The sequence below is a fragment of the Halichoerus grypus genome, chromosome 14 (assembly GCF_964656455.1).
Source record: "Halichoerus grypus chromosome 14, mHalGry1.hap1.1, whole genome shotgun sequence".
Classification (NCBI taxonomy): Eukaryota; Metazoa; Chordata; class Mammalia; order Carnivora; family Phocidae; genus Halichoerus; species Halichoerus grypus.
Genome location: NC_135725.1, coordinates 87,848,954 through 87,870,438, shown reverse-complemented (window position 1 = coordinate 87,870,438; position 21,485 = coordinate 87,848,954). Strand labels below are relative to the sequence as shown.

The 21,485-nt window shown below is 52.1% G+C and overlaps 1 protein-coding gene across 6 annotated transcripts in view; it reads right to left on the bottom strand.

Annotated features, from left to right (window-relative positions):
* USP20 (ubiquitin specific peptidase 20) overlaps positions 1-21,481 on the bottom strand; it is a 40,134-nt gene extending 18,653 nt beyond the window's left edge. For 2 of the 6 annotated variants that reach the window (XM_036117031.2, XM_036117026.2), the window contains exons 1-9: positions 21,261-21,474; positions 9,917-10,081; positions 8,690-8,786; positions 4,579-4,632; positions 4,087-4,149; positions 3,584-3,715; positions 2,529-2,637; positions 1,999-2,068; positions 330-443 (exon numbers count right to left, since the gene is read on the bottom strand). In XM_036117031.2, coding sequence (XP_035972924.1) covers positions 330-443; positions 1,999-2,068; positions 2,529-2,637; positions 3,584-3,715; positions 4,087-4,149; positions 4,579-4,632; positions 8,690-8,770 — 623 coding nt within the window. In that variant the 5' untranslated portion in view covers positions 8,771-8,786; positions 9,917-10,081; positions 21,261-21,474. Of the gene's footprint in view, positions 1-329; positions 444-1,998; positions 2,069-2,528; positions 2,638-3,583; positions 3,716-4,086; positions 4,150-4,578; positions 4,633-8,689; positions 8,787-9,916; positions 10,082-21,260 lie in introns of all 6 variants that reach the window. The other 4 variants (XM_036117027.2, XM_036117029.2, XM_036117028.2 and 1 more) reach the window with 4 other exon arrangements.
* Between the last annotated feature and the right edge of the window lie 4 nt (positions 21,482-21,485).

Genomic DNA, 21,485 nt, shown 5'->3' with positions numbered 1-21,485 from the left:
CCACGGCCCATGAGAGTCTCTCCCACATGCACGGTGGTGCCTGGGCCTCGGCACACACATCTGGGAAGTGGCTGAGGGCTTGGGGCAATGCCACTTTCAAATTCTAGCTCCTTCTTTCACAAGCTGGGTGACCTTGAGCAAGATACGTAAATCTCTCCGAGCCTCAATTTCCCCAACTTGTAAAACAAGGTCGCCGTAAGGATCACACAGGTAAAGTGTGGCAAGCGCGCCGTGAGGGGCTGAAGGCACAGGTAGTGCTCGGTCGAGGGGCAGAGAGAAAAATCCCCAGCCCCAGGCACCTGCCCAAGGTCAGGGGCTCAGTCACTCACCGTCTCCTGTGCCAGACCTCAGAGACCAGCTTCTGGTAACTTTTGCACAGGGCTGGCTTCTTGTCTGTGCGCACCAGGCCTCCGCACTCCAAGAAGAACTGGGTCAGTGGAGGGCTAGGGGCAGGGAGAGAGCCGGCTCAGAAAAGGCACTGCTTAGAAAGAGCTGGCTGGAGAAGCGAAAGCCGGAGGGGCGTACTGTTGCCCCTGAACCAGAAATGCCTGCAGATGACCTGTCACAGGGTGAAATGTGTCTCCCCAAATCCACATGTTGGAGACCTCAGAAGGTGACTATATTTGGACGCAGGTAATTAGGTTCAAAGGAGGTCCTCAGGGTGGGCTCTAGTCCGATATGACTGTGTCCTTCTACGAGGAGGAGGTTTGGACCCAAACACGCCCAGAGGGAGGATGACGTGAAGACACAGGGAGAAGGCAGCCAGCTAGCAGTCAAGGAGAGAGGCCTCCAAAGCAAGCCCCCCCCTCCCCCGCCCACACACCTTGACCTCAGACTTCTGGCCTCCAGAACTGAGATAGAATAAATTTCTGTTGTTTAAAGTTTAAAGTACCCTGCCTGCCATGCTTTGTTATGGCCACCCCGAGACGCTAAAACAGCCCCCTTCCCTCTCCCAGGGCTGCCGAGCTGCCAGCTTCAGGGGCCGTGGGGTCAGGGGACGGCTGCTGCCTGATAGATAGAGAACAGTGCCTGTTCTTCCCGCCAGCCCACTCTGCGGACACCTTCCCCAACCTGAAGGCATCTTCCCTTTTCCTCAAGTTAACTTATCTCATTACTTGAGAAATACATATTCATGGTAGAAACACTGGAACATCTAGAGGTTGGCAAACAGTAAGAGACTTTAATCCTACCATGTGAGGACAGCTACTCAGAAGATTTTAGGGGCATATCCTTCCAGACGCTCCCATGCACACATCCCCCCCTCCTTCACATATGCAGGCACTGAATCCCTACCAAGTGGGACATCTGTGTGCCAGGCACAGGAAATGCCCTGGCCTCACCGAGTTAACAGCCTATCCTAGGTAGAAATTAGGAATTTCTCCCCCAAATGGGATTGTACCACACAAAGCTTCAATAACCTCCTTCCTCCCACTGGCCATATTCTGACCCCCTCCCGTTTGGTAAATACTGTCCTGCACTCACTGTAAAACTGGCCTGTAAATGTGGACCACTGGGGTGCCTGGGGGGCTCAGTCGTTAAGCGTCTCCCTTCAGCTCAGGTCATGATCCTGGGGTCCTGGGATCGAGCCCCACATCAGGCTTCCTGCTCAGCGGGGAGTCTGCTTCTCCCTTTGCCCCTCCCCCGTTCGTGCTCTCTCTCTCTCTCTCTCAAATAAATAAATAAATAAATAAATAAATAAATAAATAAAATCTTTAAAAATAAATAAATGTGGACCATCAAATCGTTCTCCATAAATAATGGGCTAGGAACATCCCCCTAGGCAACGTGCTCCACATCTCAGTTGACCTTCCTAGGATTAATTCTGACCGGAGGGACTGCTGGGTCAACGGACACATGTGTTTTTAGGGCTTTTGAGGTGGATCCATATACACGCATCTGTGGGTAGCACACACAGCACAGCTTGGGGGCTGCTGCTACCTCCAGGGCACCTGGCGACAGCTCCAGGCCTCCCAGCTCCCAGATGAGGTGACAACCTACCAGTTGGACAGGGCCTGCAGGGCAGCGTTCATGTAGCAGGAGTTCCCGAGGTTCTTCATGCCCGTGAGGCCTAGGAACCAATCACGCGGGGGAGGGAAGGTAAGGGCCCTGCCCTCCCAGATGAGCTGTGGCTCCCGAGCCCCCGGGACCCAAACAGGGGAGGACATAGATGGCTGGTGTTCCACCCCAGAAATCTGCCAAGTAAGTTAATGTGCTTCCCACTCTTAATAGCTGGGGGTACCTGAGTGTTTCAAACAGACGGACTCCTTTGCCCTCCACCCAGCCGGGCCCAGCGTCTGCCCTGCACAGCTGAGGCCAGGGGCCGAGGGGCACCGGCCTGCCCAGGGTCACACAGCTGAGGCAGGGGATGAGGACTGGCAGGCCGCGAGGACTCCGCCGGATGGCCGGCACTCCGAGGGGAGCCACCGCGCTCTACGGGCCTTCAGGCTGTGGGTCAGGTCGCCCTTCCCTGTGCAGTGCTGAGGCCCCCGGCCCAGCCCCACAGCGCCCCCTGTTCCAGGGTCGGCTACCTCGAGGCTTCAGGTCATCATCCTCTGACTCGGACTCTCCTTCGTCGGCCACAGCAATAGGGACAGCTTTCAGCGGGTGGGAGGGCAGTGGAGAGTCCTGCGTGGAAGACTGAGTGAGGAGCACGGGGAGGTGAGGCGGGAGGGGTGGGGGTCAGAGGCCCATGTGCCCCCCAGGAAAGGAAAGGAAGCCCAGCCCCCAGCTGCGAGCCCAAACCGAGTCAGCCCATCTGAGCAGAGGACACCCTGGAAAGAGACGGCACTGGTGGCCCCAGCCCGGGAACTTGTATTTTATTTACAAAAATAAAAAATTATCTTAATTGTCATAAATTTGGGGAAAAAAAAGAAACAAATAACAACAGACAATGCAACTTTCCTGAGACAACCACTAGAAGTCTATACACAGCTATGTAGATTTTTAACTGTTAATATGCACAGGCCCCCAAAACAAGATACTGTCCATGTACTATTTCATAGTCTCTTTTTGTAAAACATCATAAACATCTACCACGTTTGCAAACGTATCCCACAAACACTTAGGGAGCGCCTACCACGTGACGGTCGCTGTGTCACTGTGGAGGAGGCAGGACACACGGCAGCTGACCAGCCCGACAGTGGCGCCCTGACCCCAGCCCGAGGCTGCCCTCCACGTGCGGGCCTGCCGGGCCCACCACCTTTAGGTGCTGCACAGGGCCCTGCTCGGCGCCTCATCAGGGGGGTTTCCAGGCGTTTCCCACAGAGAATTGCACCGCGGCGACTACTGGGGATTCCCTTGGGATACGTCTTAGAGCTGGGGTGACAGGGGCTCTCCATAGGCCCCAGCTGGGCTCCCACAAGCCCTTGCACACAGCCTCCCCCCAGCCTGCGAACTCCCAAAGGGAGGCCCTTCCCATGAAGACCTGTGTGTCCTCAACACCCCACATGGGCCTTGGCCCAGAGCTGGGGCTCAGCAAGCATTTGGGACCCACCAATCCCTGCTCCAGCGACGCCTGGGTCACAGGGCCCTGCCCTCGACGTGTGTCACCACCACCTGCGCTGACCCTGCTGCACCCCCTTACCTGCTCCGAGACCCTGGGTGAGGGGCCTGCTGGGGGGGCTGCCAGCTTCCGCTCCAGGAACACCTCCTTCTCACAGGCGTAACACCACACCCGGAACGTGGTCAGGTTCACTGTCAGGTTATGCTTTTTCGCCTAGAGGGCAAGATCCAAACTGAGGTTGAGGATACACTGGCCCAGCAGGAGCCCCGCGGCTGCATCGGGGCGGCCTCGGTAAGAGGCGCGGTCAGGACAGACGCCTGGAAGCTCTCGGCATCTGCTCGTCCTGCAGCCACGAATGCCCAGGGCTGCCGTTGACCAAACACGTGCACACGCCACAAGCATATGCTTGCCCCTGCATATCAGCTCTCGCTTCTTTGCAGCAACCCTGCTGCGCTTATTCCTATTTTAGAGACATAGCCACTGAGGCCCAGCAAGGGCAGATGGAGCTGGGAGGCTGCTGGAGCCGGGGCTTGAATTCTGGGCCATCTGCCCGCAGGGCCCGCGCTCCTGGCCACGGCACTCACCTGAGCATGAATGGTGCTGTGGTCAGCGGAGGATTCTCCGCAGCCAACGTAGGGGCAGGAGACCTGCGGAGAGAGGGAAGGAGCAAGGATCGGGGCTGGCCCGTCTCCACCATGAGGACCCACAAGCGACTGAGGCCCTGCCACCACACAGGAGAACAGCTTTATATGCCCTGCGGTTCCAGCTGGACAGGACGGCTACCATGACAGCTGCCCCTGCCCTCGGAGTAAGGTGGGCAGGGTGCTCTGGGCTGCTGGCCTCCTGCACAAAGCCCAGGTAGGGACACAGCGAGACGTGGGCCAAGCTGAGGCCTGGCTGCGTGGCGCCCAGACCCTCTCCCTCACTCTGGCGCCCTCTTGACTTGGGCCCGGCCCCTGAGACATCCAGGCTGTGTCCCCACCTGAGGTTTCCAGCAGTGCCCACCAGAGACGGACGCTCCCAGCCCAGAGTCTAGACCAAGCTCCATGCCCCCAACAGCGACAAGGATGCCTTACCTGGAGACAGGCCCACAGGTTGGGTCCAGTAACACCACACGACTGACAGACTCCCTGTGGGAGAGGAAGAGCCAAGTGTGAGCAGCCTGGGGGAGCCGCTCCAGCCGGAGGCGCCGACGGCTGGACTCCAAAGCTCTCCACTTAAAGGCATTTTTGCCTCAGAAAGGCTTTCACCAGCCTGCCAATGTAAATGTCCTTCCTCACAGGGCACTTCAGACTTTACTGTTTGAATTTTGTTTCGTTACGTGCTGCAAAAACATTTTCCTCCGTAAAATCATTTGAAACTTAAATCAATAGACCCATTAATATGCTCTTTTATTGCGCCCTCCACTCTCCCTTTCTGTGTAAGCCTTTCTCCCCATCTTGACTCTGGGCTCCATGAAAGAGGGACGGTCTGCTTTGTCTACCCCCCTGACTTCACAGCGCCTAGTACAAACTGGGAGATCACTACGTCTGAAGACCACAGAAAACACCAAGGTTTCTGGTCTTCTGGGTGACAGAGCCTGCATCTTGTCCACCAGTATCTCCCCTTCTTGCTTTAGTAACAGAATGTGTGGATTTGGGCTGAGCACATGGCCAGCCAGCTGCAGACTGTTTCTCGGCCCCCACTGTGGTCACGGGGCTCAGTTCTCATCAACGAGATGACAGTGAAAGTGATATATGTCACTTCCAGGCTGTGCACCCCCCTAGCTCCTTCTCCTCCTTCCACTGGTTGGAATGCAGATGCAAAGGCAGGAGCGGACCTTGGACTCAGAGATGAAAGTCACATGTTGGGAAAGGCAGGGTCACCCTGCCATCCTAGCTAGCTCTGGACTATTCTATGAGAGAAAAGGAAATGTCTACCTCATTTAAGATACTGTATTTCAGGGTCTCTTTGTTACAACTTAAACCTGCCCTAACGCCTAGGTGGCTCAGTCGGTTAAGCATCTGCCTTCAGCTCAGGTCATGATCCCAGGGTCCTGGGATCGAGCCCCACATCAGGCTCCCTGCTTGGTGGGAAGCCTGCTTCTCCCCCTCCCTCTACCTGCTACTCCGTCTGCTTGTGCGCTCTCTCTCTCTCTCGCTCGCTCTCTCTGTTAGATAAATAAAACCTGTGCCCTAAATAATCTTGTCTGTACCTGTCTAGAACAGCAATTCCCAGCTAAGCCTCCACAAAGCCCAAGGGGCCTCCATCAGCTGAGGTGAATTCTAAGTGCCAGCTCTGACAGCAGTTTCAACATGGGGCTCAGCCAGAGCAAGAGGGATACCTGCTGAGGATGACCATGGCTAAGTTCATCACACATGGCTCACGTCATCCCCACCAGTCCGTGCAGCACCTCTTTTGTTTGTTTTTTTTTTAAAAGATTTTATTTATTTATTTGACAGAGAGAGACACAGCGAGAGAGGGAACACAAGCAGGGGGAGTGGGAGAGGGAGGAGCAGACCTCCCCGCCGAGCAGGGAACCCGATGCGGGGCTCGATCCCAGGACCCTGGGATCATGACCTGAGCCGAAGGCAGACGCTTAATGACTGAGCCACCCAGGCGCCCTGTGCAGCACCTCTTTTGGACAGATGAGGAACTGAGGCTCAGAGGTCCCGTCAGGCTATGGAGCAGGCTTGGGACGGGGAAGCTGGGGAGCCTGGGTCGTCGAGCCCCCCATCGGGAAAGCAGGCCTCCCCCTCCCACGCTTCCTCGGGAACTTCTTATTCTCACGAAGCCCAGTTTGTGGCCATGCCTAAACATGGAGCTCCCCGTCGGGCTGAGGTGAAGAAGGTTGGAACTGAGGTCTGCAGTCAGACGGGGTCTCCCGCTGGGGGTTCTGCGGGCAGCAGGGGATCCATCAGTAGCCCCTGACCTTCCTGAATTTGTCATCTCCTTTGTGATTTCCTGATTTCACAATTTACTTTCATCTTCTGGGGCTTCCTTTTCCTTTCAGTCATTTGAATAACAAAAGTATCCTACGCTTTTTTTTTTAAGTAGGCTCTGAGTCAATCTGGGGCTCGAACATACGACTCTGAGATCCAGAGTCGCATGCTTTACCTACTGAGCCAGCCAGGCACCCGGTATGCTTGTTTTAACAGTTCAGATGACACACACGTTATACACAATTTGAAGTAGAGGATATAACGTGTAATAAAAATATGTGCCGGAATAATCGGAAACATGTCCCTCCATACTTTCTTCTGATACAAATGCATATGCGTATACTTAGGGAGGGGGTGTGATTTTAGGAAAAATGAGATCATACTATGCATGTTTCTGCCACCTTTTTATGGTCATCTTCCTGAGTCTGTACACAAATATCACACCTCGTCCTCTGCAACGATCGATCGCACGGTGCCCCGCGCTATGGGCTCAGCACAACTGACCCGTTCCCTTCTTGATGAGTATTCAGACTGCCGCCAGTTTCCTCCTCTTACACATGATGCTCAATGAATACTGCTGTATTTGTATCTTTATAACTGGTACTTACATTGCTGCTGGATAAATTCCCAGAAGTGGAATGGCATCCCTGAAGGGACAGGAATGCCTACCCAGCCCCACCACGTGTGTGGTCTCCTTCCCTCCATCACTGTCAGCTCTGATCCGACCAGCCTGTGGTTCGTCTGGCAGATGGAAATGCTATCATCTTGCTCTAGTCAGCAATATCCCCAACCACTCGTGAAGTTAAGCATCTTCTTTCAGAGGTGTCTCGGCCATTTGCATCTCCTCCATCCCAACTGACCTGTTCAGAGCCCTCCCTCTTCTGGTATTTTAAAACAATTGTGGTTTCGTTTTGTAGGTTCCTGGATGCTCAGAGCAGGGTGGAAGACATGCTCCCTGAAACACAGTCCTGAGACATCTCCAGATGCCCCTCCAAAAGGCTGCCGTGGGCCAGCCCAGACCTTCCCTCCTTGCTCACCTCTTTGCCCTCAGATCCCCCTATTCCTGCCTTCTCTGGAGGAAAATCCCCTCAGTCTGTCTCATTTATTTCTCCGTGCACACTCAGAACCCAGCGTTAGACAATGCAAATATTTGCACCACAGCCTTGCTCGGCCCCTCCTCCAGATCACAGAGAAGCGAAACTACTTCAAAAGAAGCCACAGGTACTTTGAAGGCCTGATCCCTCCAGTGGGCCCAGGCTAAGCCAGCTCAGGCCAAAGGCCACCCAGGACCTGCTGGTGGAGGGAGGCTGACGGACCAGCATCAGGTGCCCAGAAAGAAGAGCCAGCAGTGTGTCTAGGAATCTGACCCCAGACCCCATTCCTGGGAGTGTCCTCCACACACTCTTCCCCACCCCCCCACCCCCCCCACCCCCCAGCACACAGCGGCACTCCCACGAGGCCATTCATCACAGCATCACATTCACCACATGCGAAGAGCCGCGGTGTCCACCCACAGAGGCTGAGTAATGGGGTCCACACAACGAGATACCATGCAACGCCAGGGCCAAGAGTGAGAACACCGTCTATGTACCAGGATTGAAAGAGCTCCAGGATACACTGTCCGGTGAATAAAGCAAGTTACAAAAGTGTCTGCAGTATGCTACCTTTTATGGAACGAAGGGGAAATGAAAAATAAGCATATTTGCATGAAGAAACTCTGAAGAGGTACAAAAGAAACTCCTGTAAGTGGCTCCCTAAAGGGGGGGCGGGGAGGGGGAGCACAGAGGCTGGGAGGGGGACTTCTTGACGCTGGTATTTTTATATTGTTTGATTTTGAACCACAGGAAAGTATTACGCCGATTCAAAATATTTTTCCAGACAAAGACACATCCTCCCCACTCAGAGTGGCCCACCTTCTTGCTTTGGGCCTGCCCGGGGCCCTCCTCAGGTCACATGTGTCAAAACGTCCATGGACTCTCAAGGCGTGATTCATGCCCTGCCCTGGAAAGGCTCTGGGCACCCGCTCCAGCAGCTAATGCACAGAGCATTAGCGGCTCCCAGATGGAGTGAGCTAAGTGATAATTAATGGCCATTAGGACACAGCCCCCGGAAGGCCTCGAGCAGACACCAGCCCTTCCATTTACACAAAAGGCTAACCAGAGACTCTCGGAGAGCTGGTTCTTCCACCGCCTTCAGAAACCTCTGTACCTCAGGAAGGCAGTGCCCCTGGGCATGGGCCCCAGCCCCGGAAGGTCTGACCCTTTACCTTAGATTTGAACAGCAAGTCCTCCTTGGTCACCTCCCCTATGGAGTCAAGGTGAGGGCAAAGGTCCCTGGAGTCCCCCATTCTGGCCTGGGCTCACCTATGAGAAAACGCAGGGAGACTGGGTTAACGGCAGCCGCTGGGGGAGGGAGGCATGTGGCTACTGGCTCGGTGCACAACTTTGGTCTCGGGCCCTGGCTCTGCCACATATCGGCTGGTGACTCGGGGAAGCCACGTAACTACTCTGAGCCTCACTGTCCTTCTCTGGGAATTGGGTGTGACGGTAACATCGATCCCAGTGGATTGCTCAAGGACTCACAAATGGGTACGTGTAAAAGTGGTAAAACGTGAGTAAGTGCCGTGGGGTGCACCACCATCAACTCTACCGGCTGGCATACCGTACGTCCTGCAGACATGCCAAAGATGTGGTACCGCTGGGGGAACTGAGCGACATTTGTGGCAACGTCCTGTGAGTTACAATTATTGCCAAAGAAAATGCCTAAAGAGAAATCACTGAATTTGTTTCAGCCACCCAAAAGTTTAGCAGAAATCGCACCCAGGAATCTGACTGTTGATTCTAGCTCCAAACTGTTGCCCAACAAGGTCCAAACCAACCAAAGATGAAGTGGAGCCAAGGTGGTTGGATCGAAGGCAGAGGCTGCGTGTCCACCGAGGGAGGTAGACCCCCAGCTCTCCTGGAAGGCCCCTCCCCACCAGGAATGGCCAGCCAGGGGTCGACGAGCCCAGGCTCCCAGCCAGAACAGCTGTTCCGGGGCACTGATAAGGTTCCAGGTTACACACTAAGTGGTCTCCATACATTAGCTCATTACAAACTCCCCCAGCCATCTTCCAGGCACCTGTGATTAAGCCCCTTTTACAGATTAGGAAATAGGGGTTCCTTCTTCTCTCAGGTCTCACAGAAAGAATGCGAGGGCTAAGGCTGACCTGCAAGCTGGTCAGACTCGTAAGGCCCCACCTGTGTTCGCTCTCTTTTTAACTTGGGAAAATGTAAACATAAGCAGCAGACAGAACTGCACGGCTCACTCCCATGTACCCATCACCTAGCTTCAGCCCTGAGCCCTGAGTGGCCAACCCTGCTTCAGCCCAACCTCCCACTTCCTCTTTTTTTGCAGCAGATCCCAGACACCACATCATTTCATCTGCGCATGTTCTTCTAAAAGATAAGGGCTTGAAAAAAGAAAAAAGACAACCACAGTTCCGTTATTTCACCTAAAAGACTTTCCTCCTCGGTCCGTGCTTCAGGCGGGCAGGCTGTGGGCCTACCTCTGTGTAGAGCGCCACCCCCAGGAGGCAGCTGACATCCGCATTCTCCGTGGACAGCTGACGGTGGGGCGCTGCGCCGGCTGGGGTGAGTGCAGGCCTCTGGCAGGGAACCTGGGGGGACAAACCAGCGCACTTCATGCAGCTGTTATTTCAAAACCACTCTTCGCACCGACCAGGGGCTGAAAATAGGCCCGAATTCCTCCTGGGAGGGGCAAGTGAATTTTTGGACATTTGAGGCATCCGCGGGCTGGACAGGCTCCTCGGTCCATCCACAGGGACAGTAAAAACACATCACTCCCAGGGTAGCTAAAGGCTTGTGCAGAGCTGGCAAATAGGGCCAGCCCCTCCTTGGGGGTGTTGGACCCTTCACTAGCCACTGCTGGGCATTACCTCTGTGATCCCCGAGAGCAGAGACCTTCAAGGGTCTGTAAGAGAGGGCCACAGGGCTCTCCAGCTAATGCTCCCTCTGGCTGCCACCACCTGTTAACCCTCTGGACGGAAGGCTCAGCCCCTTCCACGCATGCCCGCGACCCTCAGATCATCCTTGGTGCCTCCCAAGGATCCTGTGCTGCTCAGAATCCCCGGCCCCCAAGTCTTGAGCAACCCCAGGCTAGAGGCACAACTGAGTCCATCCACGTGTCGCCACTGCCCCCCCTTCCCTGCTGGGCCACAGTCCCCCAGATGTGGGCAGTTCAAAGAGAGAGAGGCAGTTAGAAGCTAACATTTAAAATGGTCACGTGACAATGATGGGCTCAAGGTTCTAAATTCCAAGCCCCTTCACTCAAAGCCAGATTTTTAGGATTGTTGTTGTTTTTGTTTTTGTTTTTCATTTCCACTGAGGTCAAGTGCACCGGGTTGCCAAGCTGCAATACAGTCAGGAGGCTGGGGAGAGAGGGGAGGGAGTGTCTTTGGTGTGTGGCCCATCTCTCCAGCTAGATGGCAGAGCCAGCTTATGAGCCTGATGCCCAGTGCCACGAGCGGTGCCCAGAACAGGGATGATGGCAATGGGCCCATCTGGATTCACACGTGCAATCAGACTACTTAAGTTCTTCCAACTTCAGATAGGGAAAAAAAAAAAAGCCCTGTGGCTAACAACCCTCCATGTACCCTCATTGCCCCTGTTTTACAGAAGAAACAGAACTGGAGCTTGAGTAACTAACTACAGGACTTGGCCAAAGTCAATCCTCAGCTAGTCAGTCACGCGTGGGTACTCGATCAGATTGTCTGGTACAGAGCCAGGCTCTGAATCCAGGTTTGACAAACCTTGTCTATAAAGGACGAGGCAGTAAATAATTTAGGCTTTGTGGGCCGTGTCAATCTTGATCACATATTCTTCTTTGCACTTTTTTTCTTTTTACAATGTATTAAAACTATTTTTTTTTAATTCATAGCTCCAGGGCTCTGCAAGATAACCCAGGACCTGCTGCCACAGTTTGCTGCCTCCCGTTCTAAATCACTGTGCTGTTGGGGCCTCACCAAAATACGCCCAGATCACTGACATTCCACATTTCACTGCACACAAATCACCAGTTTAAATAAGGCAAATAGCGAAGAAGAGTCCAAAGGGTTAACGTGGCTCCAGATTTTTTTCTAAGTAAGTAAGTAATCAGGGTATGTGCAAAGACAGAATGACAAAGATATGCGCTGTTTATAATGGGGGAACTGGATGTAATCTGAGCGAACGGCAACAGGCACTGGACAAATAATGATACAACCACACTCTGTTGTACTGCGCAGCCATTAAAAATGTAAATATTGAGGGGCACCTGGGTGGCTCAGTCGGTTAAGCGTCTGCCTTTGGCTCAGGTCATGATCCAGAGTCCTGGGATCGAGTCCCACATCGGGCTCCCTGCTCAGCAAGAACCCTGCTTCTCCCTCTCCTGCTCCCTCTGCTTGTGCTCTCTCTCTGACAAATAAATAAAAATATTTAAAAAAAGGTAAATATTGAATCTTCCTATGCACGGAATTAAATTAGATCTAAATATGTGAAGAGACACACCATGTTCGTGGACTGGCGTACTCAATATTAAGATATCCATTCTGCCCAAATTGGGCTACAGATTCAATGCAATCTCAATCAAAATCCCAGCAAGCTTTCTTGCAGAAATTGTCAAGCTAATTCTAAAATGTATACAGAAAGAAAGACCTAGAAGAGCCCAAACAATCTGGAAAAAGCACAAAGTTGGAAGACTTATACCATCTGACTGAAGACTTTCTATAAAGGTTCAGTAATCAAGTCAGTGTGGCATTGGCTTAAACAAAGACATACGGCTCGAGGGAATAGAAGCGAAAGTCTAGAGTTGGACCCGCACATAATGTGGTCGAATGATTTCAAAAAAGGTATTGATAGGGGTGCCCGGGTGGCTCAGTGGATTAAGCATCTGCCTTCAGCTCAGGCTGTGATCTCAGGGTCCTGGGATCGAGCCCTGCATTAGGCTCCACGCTTAGCGGGGAATCTGCTTCTCCCTCTCGCTTGTGCATGCTCTCTCTCTCCCAAATAAATAAAATCTTAAAAAATAAAAATAAAAAAAAGTACTGATGTAATTCAACGGGCAAAAGACAGTCCTTTCAACAAAGGCTCTCTGTATGGGGGAAAAATGACCTTTAACCCGCCTCACATCATACACAAAACTTATTTAGAAATGGATCATAGACTTTATGTAATTGGTGGTCAATAAAGTGTTTAAAAGTTCTTCCTTTTCTTCTTGTTCTTTTCCGAGGTTCTGGAAGAGTCGGGTTATTCTAAAATACATCCTTGTGGGGCGCCTGGGTGGCTCAGTTGTTGGGCGTCTGCCTTCGGCTCAGGTCATAATCCCAGGGTCCTGGGATCGGGCTCTCTGCTCAGCGGGAAGCCTGCTTCTCTCTCCCCCTCTCCCCTTGCTTGTGTTCCCTCTCTCACTGTCAAATAAATAAATAAAATCTTTAAAAAAAAAAAAAAATAAAAGTAAAATAAAATAAAATACATCCTTGAGATGCCCCGTTGGCTTTCTCATTTTCAAACTGACATCTTCCCCTAATTCTTTTTCCTCTAGTTCTTCATTTGCTCATGGTGCCGCCGGAGCTCAGCTTCAGAGCCCTTCGGTTTTCCACCTTTGCCTCTGGCCTTCACATTGGTCACCGGCTGCATGTGCGGCTCCTCCGCCTGAGCCCCGCGCTCCCTCCTTCCATGCGTGCCGGAGGGCTCCGGGCACGCCGCCCTGGCTGCGGGCGGCCGCTTCCTGCTGCTGCGCATCTCAGAGCATACGTGATCGGTGACATCTTTCAAGTCTTGCGCATGTGTTCTTAGCAACACACTTCTTAGGACCGTAAAACCCCCAACGTTCACCGTTCTCAACCCCGGCAGCACCCCGCCTTCCTCCAACTCTTCTGCCCTTCACTTCATTCACACGATTGCTACCCGCCACACAGAGAGGTAAACAGTCCTTCGTGTTTTCAACAAGCTTTCTCTCTTCCTCATCTTCTGTTTCCAGAAATTCGTGTTTTCTTTCTTTTTTTTTTAAGATTTTATTATTTGAGCAAGCGAGCGAGCGAGAGAGAGCACAAGCAGGGGGAGGGGCAGAGGGAGAGGGACAAACAGACTCCCCACTCAGCGGGGAACCGGCCATGGGGCTCGATCCCACGACCCTGAGATCATGACCTGAGCCGAAATCAGACGCTTAACGACGGAGCCACCCAGGTGCCCCAAAACCACCTCTTTGGATTAAAACTCTGAACTATTCCACCTGTACAGTCTTGTTTATTCTGGGGGAAGCACCTGGATGCTCCGGAGACAACAAATCTGTGAGGAAGAGGAGTTGATTAACATCCACGTTCCCAATCTGGATTCACCTGCTGCCGTAATGTGAGTTCAAGCCCCGTGTCCACCAGTTTTGGGTACACTTGGTTTGGGAGCTTTGCAAAGCCCGCAGAGCCTTTGAGGTCCGTCTTTGGAGCCAGCAGGCCCCGAGCGGGGGTGGACCCGCGCCACCCCACATCCCTGACCCCTCCACCACCAGCCCCAGCACGGCCCCGGCTGCCAGTTCTCCTGACTTCAGACTGAACGAGAGCAAACATTAAAACTCTAGAACTTCTAGAGGAAACCCTAGGAGAGAATCTCTGCAACTCTGGAGTCCACAAAGGTCTTAGAACACGGAAGGTGTTCTTTATAAAAGGCAACATTGAAAAACTGGACTTTCTCAAAATTAAACATTTTTCTTTTCAAAAGATGCTGTTAGGGGAATGAAAAAGCAAGCCACAGCCCGGGAGAAAATGTTCACAATACATGTATCTAACAAATATCCAAAATACATAAAGAACTCTTACAACCCAAAGAAGGATAAAGTGTCCAATTTTGTGAAACGGGTGAAGGATGGAGCGGGTACTTCACCAGGTAAGAATGGCCAACAAGCACACGAGAGCATGCTCAACATCGTTTGCAAGATAACATCTCACAGCACCAAGAACATCTAGAACTAATAAAAATCTTCAATAGCAGGGGTTGCTGAAGATGTGAAGGAATTTGCCTATATTGATAGGACTGTAAAATAATATCAAAAGCTGGAAAATAGCCAGGCAGATTCCTACAAAGTCAAGCACACACTTATCACATGAGCCTGCAATTCCACTGTTGGATATTCACCCAGGAGAAATGAAAACATACCTCTACACAAAGATTTGTATGCAAACATTCATAGTAGCTTTATACGTAACAGTCCAAAATTGCGAAGACCTCCCAGTGTCCAACAACAGGGGACTGAAGCCAACTACCATTATATTCATATAATGGGACACTACTCAGCATCAAAAAGAACCCTGGATATGCACAGCAACATGGGTCAATTCCAGACACGTTAAACTGAGCAAAAGAAGTCAGATACAAAAGAGCACAGACTCTAGGATTCTCTTCATATGAAAATTCAAAACAGACAAAACTAACCTAAGGTGTTAGAAATTGGGACAGTGGTTGCCTGGGGCAGAGGGTGAGGCTACGCTGTAAAGAGGGAACTTTCTGTGGTGTTGGAATGTTCTAGATTTTGATGGGGGTGTGATTTAGCCGGGTCTCTATACCTGTTAAATCTCAGGAACTACATCTTTAAAGTGCATGAATTTTACTGTATGTAAATTATATCTCAATAAAATTGATTAAAAGCCCTTTATTTTTTTTTAAGATTTTATTTTATTTTTAAGTAGGCTCCATGCCCAACGTGGGGCTTAAACTCACAACGCTGAGATTAAGAGCCACATACTCTACCGACGGAGCCAGCCAGGAGCCCCTAAAAGATTTTAAGTAATCTCTATACCCAAGGTGGGGCTTGCTTTTCCCCAGGTCCCTGAGAGAACACTGGGGAAGCATGACCTCCATCCCTTGGGGGCTCTCCAGACCCCCAGGGTGTGAACAGGACACCTGAGGCCCATTTTAGAGAGGGGGCAGCATCTGAGTGGTCCCAGAAGCTCCGAGAGGAAGTGCCTCAGCTGCTACCCGAGTGGCTTGAAAGTAGAACCTTTCATCACGTGACTCATTCACTTGAAGATCTGCTCTTAACGCCTTTGCTTTTGCCTCATTAACTTCCGTGTTGGATTAAAATTTTTCATCTCCTCCCACTTACCCTGAAAATAGAAAAAGGCTTTTTGTGTGGTTTCAATACAATTAATATACACCTCTGTAGAAGCTGGAGAACACTGACAAACATAAAATGGCATAAAAATCACCTGTGATCCACCTGGGGGTGGGGGTAAGATGGTTACTGTGTTAGTCTTGTTCATGTGTAGGAATGCCTAATTTAAAAAACGAAACTAGAATATAACAGATACAGTTTGTATACAAGTTTTTTCTGTTTAGATCACGTACATTTCTCCTGTCAATAAACTTCTTTTCAACAACTTCATTTTTAATGGCTGACTAATGTCCCACATAGAATTTAAGCTACACCTTACTTAGTCGCTTTCCTACTCTTGGACACTTAGGGTATTTGTGTGTGTGTGTTGCCATTATAAATAAGGCAGTGAGAAATATTTTGAAAAATAAATCTTTGGACTACATCTTTGATCCAGGAAAAATTACTAGGTCAAAATGTGTGTGCTGGGGGCGCCTGGGTGGCTCAGTCGTTAAGCGTCTGCCTTCGGCTCAGGTCATGATTCCAGGGTCCTGGGATCGAGCCCCGCATCAGGATCCCTGTTCGGCGGGAAGCCCGCTTCTCCCTCTCTCGCTGTCTCTCTCTCTGTCAAATAAATAAATAAAATCTTTAAAAAAAAAATGTATGTGCTGAAGGCTCTGGATACACATTGACCAACTTCCCTCTAGATCCACTATATAAATTTATCTGCCTACCAGCAGTGTATGAGCATGCCCAACAAAGAAAGTTTGAGGTTTACTAACATTTTTTTTCAAAGCTGATGTTTAAAAACAGTTTGTAGGAAGGGCAAAGTTGAGCGGTAGTATTGTAAACTTTGGGTGTTTACTCTTCCGCACATAGGACCTGAAACGTCAGAAACACCTGGTCTATAAGGTCTACACTCAACTTTTCTCCGCTGCCTAGAAGCTTTCACTTCATTTTATCTTGGTACCCAACTGGCTTGGCTTGGTGTAATGTAACACACGCCAGGTTTGGGCCCTGCCCTTAACCCCAGGGTAGCTATACGCAGCCACCAGGGATGCGATCATTACTAGCCAAGCCGCCTTTTCCTGTGCTCTTCCCCTGTGTCGGCTGCTTCACATACGTTAGCCCTGGGGCTGACCCTAATTCTAGAAGGCAGTGAGATAGCTAGCCCTGCATTCAGCTCCTTGCTGGTCACTTGCAAGCTGTGTGTCTTTAGATAAATCAGTCGCCCCTCAGTTTCCACATCTGTGAAATGGGGACAAAGATGGCAACTAGCGTTATGGGAGGGTGCAGGGAGACAATGCATAGGGAGGATTTAGCATTCTGATCACGTGGACTTCCAGGGTGGCTCAGGGTCTGTATTTACCTGCAAAGCAAGGACGCTCAGAAATGTTCTGTGCTATAATTTGTGTTACTGGCCATGTTTTATAGATCAGGGGATGTGAGTCACACGCCCATGGGTGCCCTCCATCAGCTTTTCAGCCTGGGCTCCATGGCCCAGGACAGCGCTGACTCTGACCAGGCACTATGCCCAGTGCTTCTCCTACACTCTTCACGTAAGGAAAGCTGTTTCTCATTTTAGGGAGGATGAATGGAGGCCCAGACACAGGAAGCCATTTGCCCAAGACCATACAGTGAGGAAGCGACACAGCGAGGAAGGAACCAGGCTGTATCTGCCTTCACAGCGCTTCCCATTCTTGCCTTTGTGCAAATAATTGGAGTGCACACAGCAGGCACTTAATAAAGACCGAAAGAAAAAAACCTATGCTGCCGAGGGAGCTGGCTCCCAGGAACAGGCCCCTGAAAGCAGCTGTGCTGCTAGGAGTCAGCAAGGCCCCTCCCTCTCCCGACTGGCCACGCCAGCCTCCGCTCCTGGGGCACAGAGTAAAAGCTGGGGGAGGGAGGCCCCGGCAGGTCTGGCTCAGAGCCCACCCATTGCAGGCCCCAGTGAGGCTTCCGAGAGGGTTCAGCCTGAGAGAGGGCAGGCACTTTTCCCTCCCTGGGACCTGCAGCAAGGAAGGGGGAAAGTGCCCCCAGCCAGCGGGCGGGCGGGCAGGCAGGCAGCACCTCTGGGCCTGGCATCAGCCGCTCAGACCAGGCCTAGGGTGCCCATTACTCATCATTTTCCTGGCAGTTCTGGCCACCTCCTCCTCCCAGCTAGGAAGCCAGTTCCTTAGGACGAGAGAGGGGTGCTGCCAAGTCCTCGCTAACACAGAGACAGCCACCTGCTCTGATCCTTATTACCCCAGCCATCCCACACTCCACACACCTGTCCACACCCCTCCATGACCCTCTGGCCCTCAGAGCATGAGCCCTTTCCCTCCCTCCTGCCTTCTTCTCTCTGCCCTGCTTCCAAGCAACTCCATTTCTCCTAAAGCCCAAATATACCCCTTCCGTCAACCCAGTCTTAATTCCCTAAGAATCCAACAACCTCCTGACTCCCAAGCAGAACCCTCAGCCTCCTCCTGCCTTGACAAATCTGGCTTCCCCCACACCTCTGTTCTCCCACACCTCCAGTGCTCCTCATTTGCCTTACCCACCCTACCCACCCCTGCCCTGAATGGCCCCGTGTACTGGAACTGACACTAACAGACCTCACTGAATCCTTACCACCATCCTGGAGGGCAGGCAACAACTGGGAGCTAAACCCATCTCCTGCCTGCCTGCCCATCACTGGAGGAGAAGCTGAGGCTCAGAGAGGTGGAGTAACTGGCTGGAGGTCACACAGCTACTGAGCTGCTGATCCAGAATTTGACCTTGGGACTGCCCACCCTGAAGTCAGTGCTCTGAACTGTCAGCTCCACAGTCTCCCCAACAGCCCCAGCCAGCCTGGAGTGGGGATGATCTTTACCTCCTCCAAGCCAAACACCCACATTCGGAGGGCAGCTTCCCCTGGCCTCCTTCACAAGAGCCACTTCTGAGTCATGCTTCACAAAGCATTTTTCTGCTCAACTTAAACTCCTGAAGTCTACAATAACACCTCTGAAGCCTGGCACTGCAATTTGTCCCAGGCTCTAGAGGAGTCAGTTAATTGGAGAGGGCATGGGTTTGGGGCCACCCCAGGCTGGTGGTCTTTGGGGGTCAGCAGGCTGGAAGCAGTGACTGGCCCCAGTCACTGAGAAGCCACAAACCCTAGAGTGCTGTAAGTATAAGCAGAACTCAGACTAAGACCCCTAAAACCGCAAAGCAGGACAGGGTTAGAGAGGTTCACGCCAAAGGTCACACAGCCAGTAAATGAAAGAAGAGGGACTCCGGTGGGGAAAGAGGCTCCGAGAAGAGAAGGCTCCTGCCCAGAGTCACAAGGTAAGGTGGCAGGACGGGGGATTGTACTGAGGGTCAGGACCTATAACTCAGTCCACTGCTTTATCATGTTACCGACCTAATCCCAAATGAGAATACACCAATTTAAATTTGCAACTCAATACCCCCTCCCACTCGTAATTCCCTTGCCTCGTTCTATTTCCATACCACTCATCACCTTCTAATATACTTTACATACTTATGTTACTAAAACCTAAAGTCCAGGGGCGCCTGGGTGGCTCAGTTGGTTGAGCGTACGACTCTTGATTTCGGCTCAGGTCATGATCTCAGGGTGGTGGGATCAAGCCCTGCCCTCAGCGTGGAGTCTGCTTGTCCCTCTCCCTCTGCTCCTCCTCTCCCCCCCACCCCCTCCTCAGCTCATGCTCTCATTCTCTCTCAGATAAATAAATAAACAAAATCTAAAAAAAAAAAAAGAAGAACCTGAAGTCCACTAGATCAGGGATCTTTCATCTCTTTTGCTCCCTGCATACTTCAAGCACTTAGAACAGTGCCTGCTCTATATAGTAAAAGCTCAGTGACCATCTGAATAGTAAGTCCAACAAACTTTTACTGAACACTTACTATAGCCAAACTGCAAACTACAATTGCTTTGCTGCATCCCAAATCTACCTAGACATTAATGTTCACTGAACCCTGAAACAAGCCAGGCTCCAGGAAGGAGCTCGCAAACCAACCCAAATTCAAGCCAAACGCGTAATTTCCTTAAACAACTAAACTCTCAAAACTATAGCATGACACATCTCTGAACTGAAGAGAACCCACATTTCTCAGAGGCTCCCTCTGAGAAGCAGTTTCATCTCACCCCCCAAAAAAGGCCCAGCAAGACTTAGAGGGTCTGCAGTCCCTTAGCCTGGCCACCCACTGCCACATTCACAGCTGCTACGTTTCCAGCACAGCTTTTGCTAAATAGGTCACAGTGAGATCTGCCACAGCCCAGGGGGTGAGTAGCACTGGGTACTCTGGCCCCCAGCTCATTTGTACCAGACGCTCCTTCCTGGGATGGCAGAAGAGAAGAAGGGTCCAGAAATGTCCTTGGCCTTCTGGCCCTCTCCTTGGTGCTGTCCAGTTCCTCCTAGTAGGAGGGCAGCTGGGTGGGCAAAATCAGAGCTACCTCTGAAAGGGTGATGTCTGCAGACACGGACTCCCTGGGTTCCCACAGCAATTCCCCGGGAGCTTCCCCTTCAGCCAGCAGGTATAGGGTGTCCAGTGATTCCCAGGTGCATCTGGGGTTGGTTGAACCAGACTGCAGAAGGCAAGACTTTGAGATTTTAATATATGGCTTTCGACCAAAGCCAAAAAGCTGTTCCAAGAAGTCCCGAGTTCATTTGTCTCAGTCCAAGGGAGAGAACAGCAATCTCAGGAGAGACTGTTCCAGAGAAAAGGAAGGCATTCCAGAAGTGCTGCCCTGCGTCTGAATGGTCTTCCAGAAGAGGAAACCAAAACAGTCTCCGTCAGCCCCTCCCCCCAGCCAATGAGCTATAATAACAGCAGCTGCAGCAAACATTTACTAAGCTTCTACTGTGCTGGGTACTGGGCATAACCTGCAGCAGACGTGGGCCTGCCACTGATCCCTGCCCCACCTTCCAGCTGTGTAACTTCAGGCACTCACTGCCTCTCTGAACCAAAGTCTCGTTTGCAAAATGAAAAATAACTCGATCTACTTCATAGGATTGCTGTGGGAGCTCACCGAGATAACGCTTAGCCCAGTGCCTGCCACACAGTAGCGCTTAATACGAGGCAGTGCTTTCAAAGAAAAGGACTGGCCTATACTGAGAAAAGGAAAACTATTTAAGAGGTTCCTAAAAGTCCTGTAAGCCATCACTGATATATTTAGTTATTTCCTAAGCGTTCGTTGATGCCTGTTTGTTTGTTTTCAAATAAACTAAGCCTCACGGCATCCTCGGGGTGGAAAGGGCGGAGGGCAGAGCGACAGTCCTCGTGACAAAGGACGAAAACAAGGCCCCTGAAGGTCCGGGGAGGCGGACGGCAAGCACAAGAGGAGGGGCCCTCTCCCCTCAAAACCCTCCAGGAGTAGGTTCAAAACATCGGACGCGGGGATGAAGTGGCTGGAGGCCACCATTAGCGGGGCAGTCGGCGCCAGGACTTTAATTCACCACTGCTAAGAAGTGGTCATCTTTTATCCCTAAAGAAAAAAATGCACGTCAGGGCCCAGACCCCGGGGGAATAAGTCAGCGCCCCGAGACGCCACACTCGTGCTTTCAACGCTGGGTCAGGCCCCGCAGAAATAAAAGAGATGGCGGCCCCCGTTCCGGAGAAGCAACGAGCCCCCCAGGGCTCCAAGTGGGGCATCGGGGCCCCAGAGGACACCCCCTGGGCGCCGGCCGGAGAAGGGGAGAGGGCGGCGGCGGCCGGGGGTCCCGGGCTCCGCTCACCTGGCAGCGGCGTTCTGCGCACCTGGCAGGGCCAGGCCCCAGCCGGCCCGGAGCCAGGCGCGGGTAGCCCCTGCTCGGAGAGGCCCGGCCCCCCGAAGCAGCCGGCGGCGGCCCGGAACTCACCTGCCGTCGCAACCGCGCCGCCGCCGCCTGTCAGTCAAGCGCACCCACCGCTGCACCGCGCAGGGCCGTGTGGCCCGCGGGCCGCGCCCCGCCTCCTCCCCC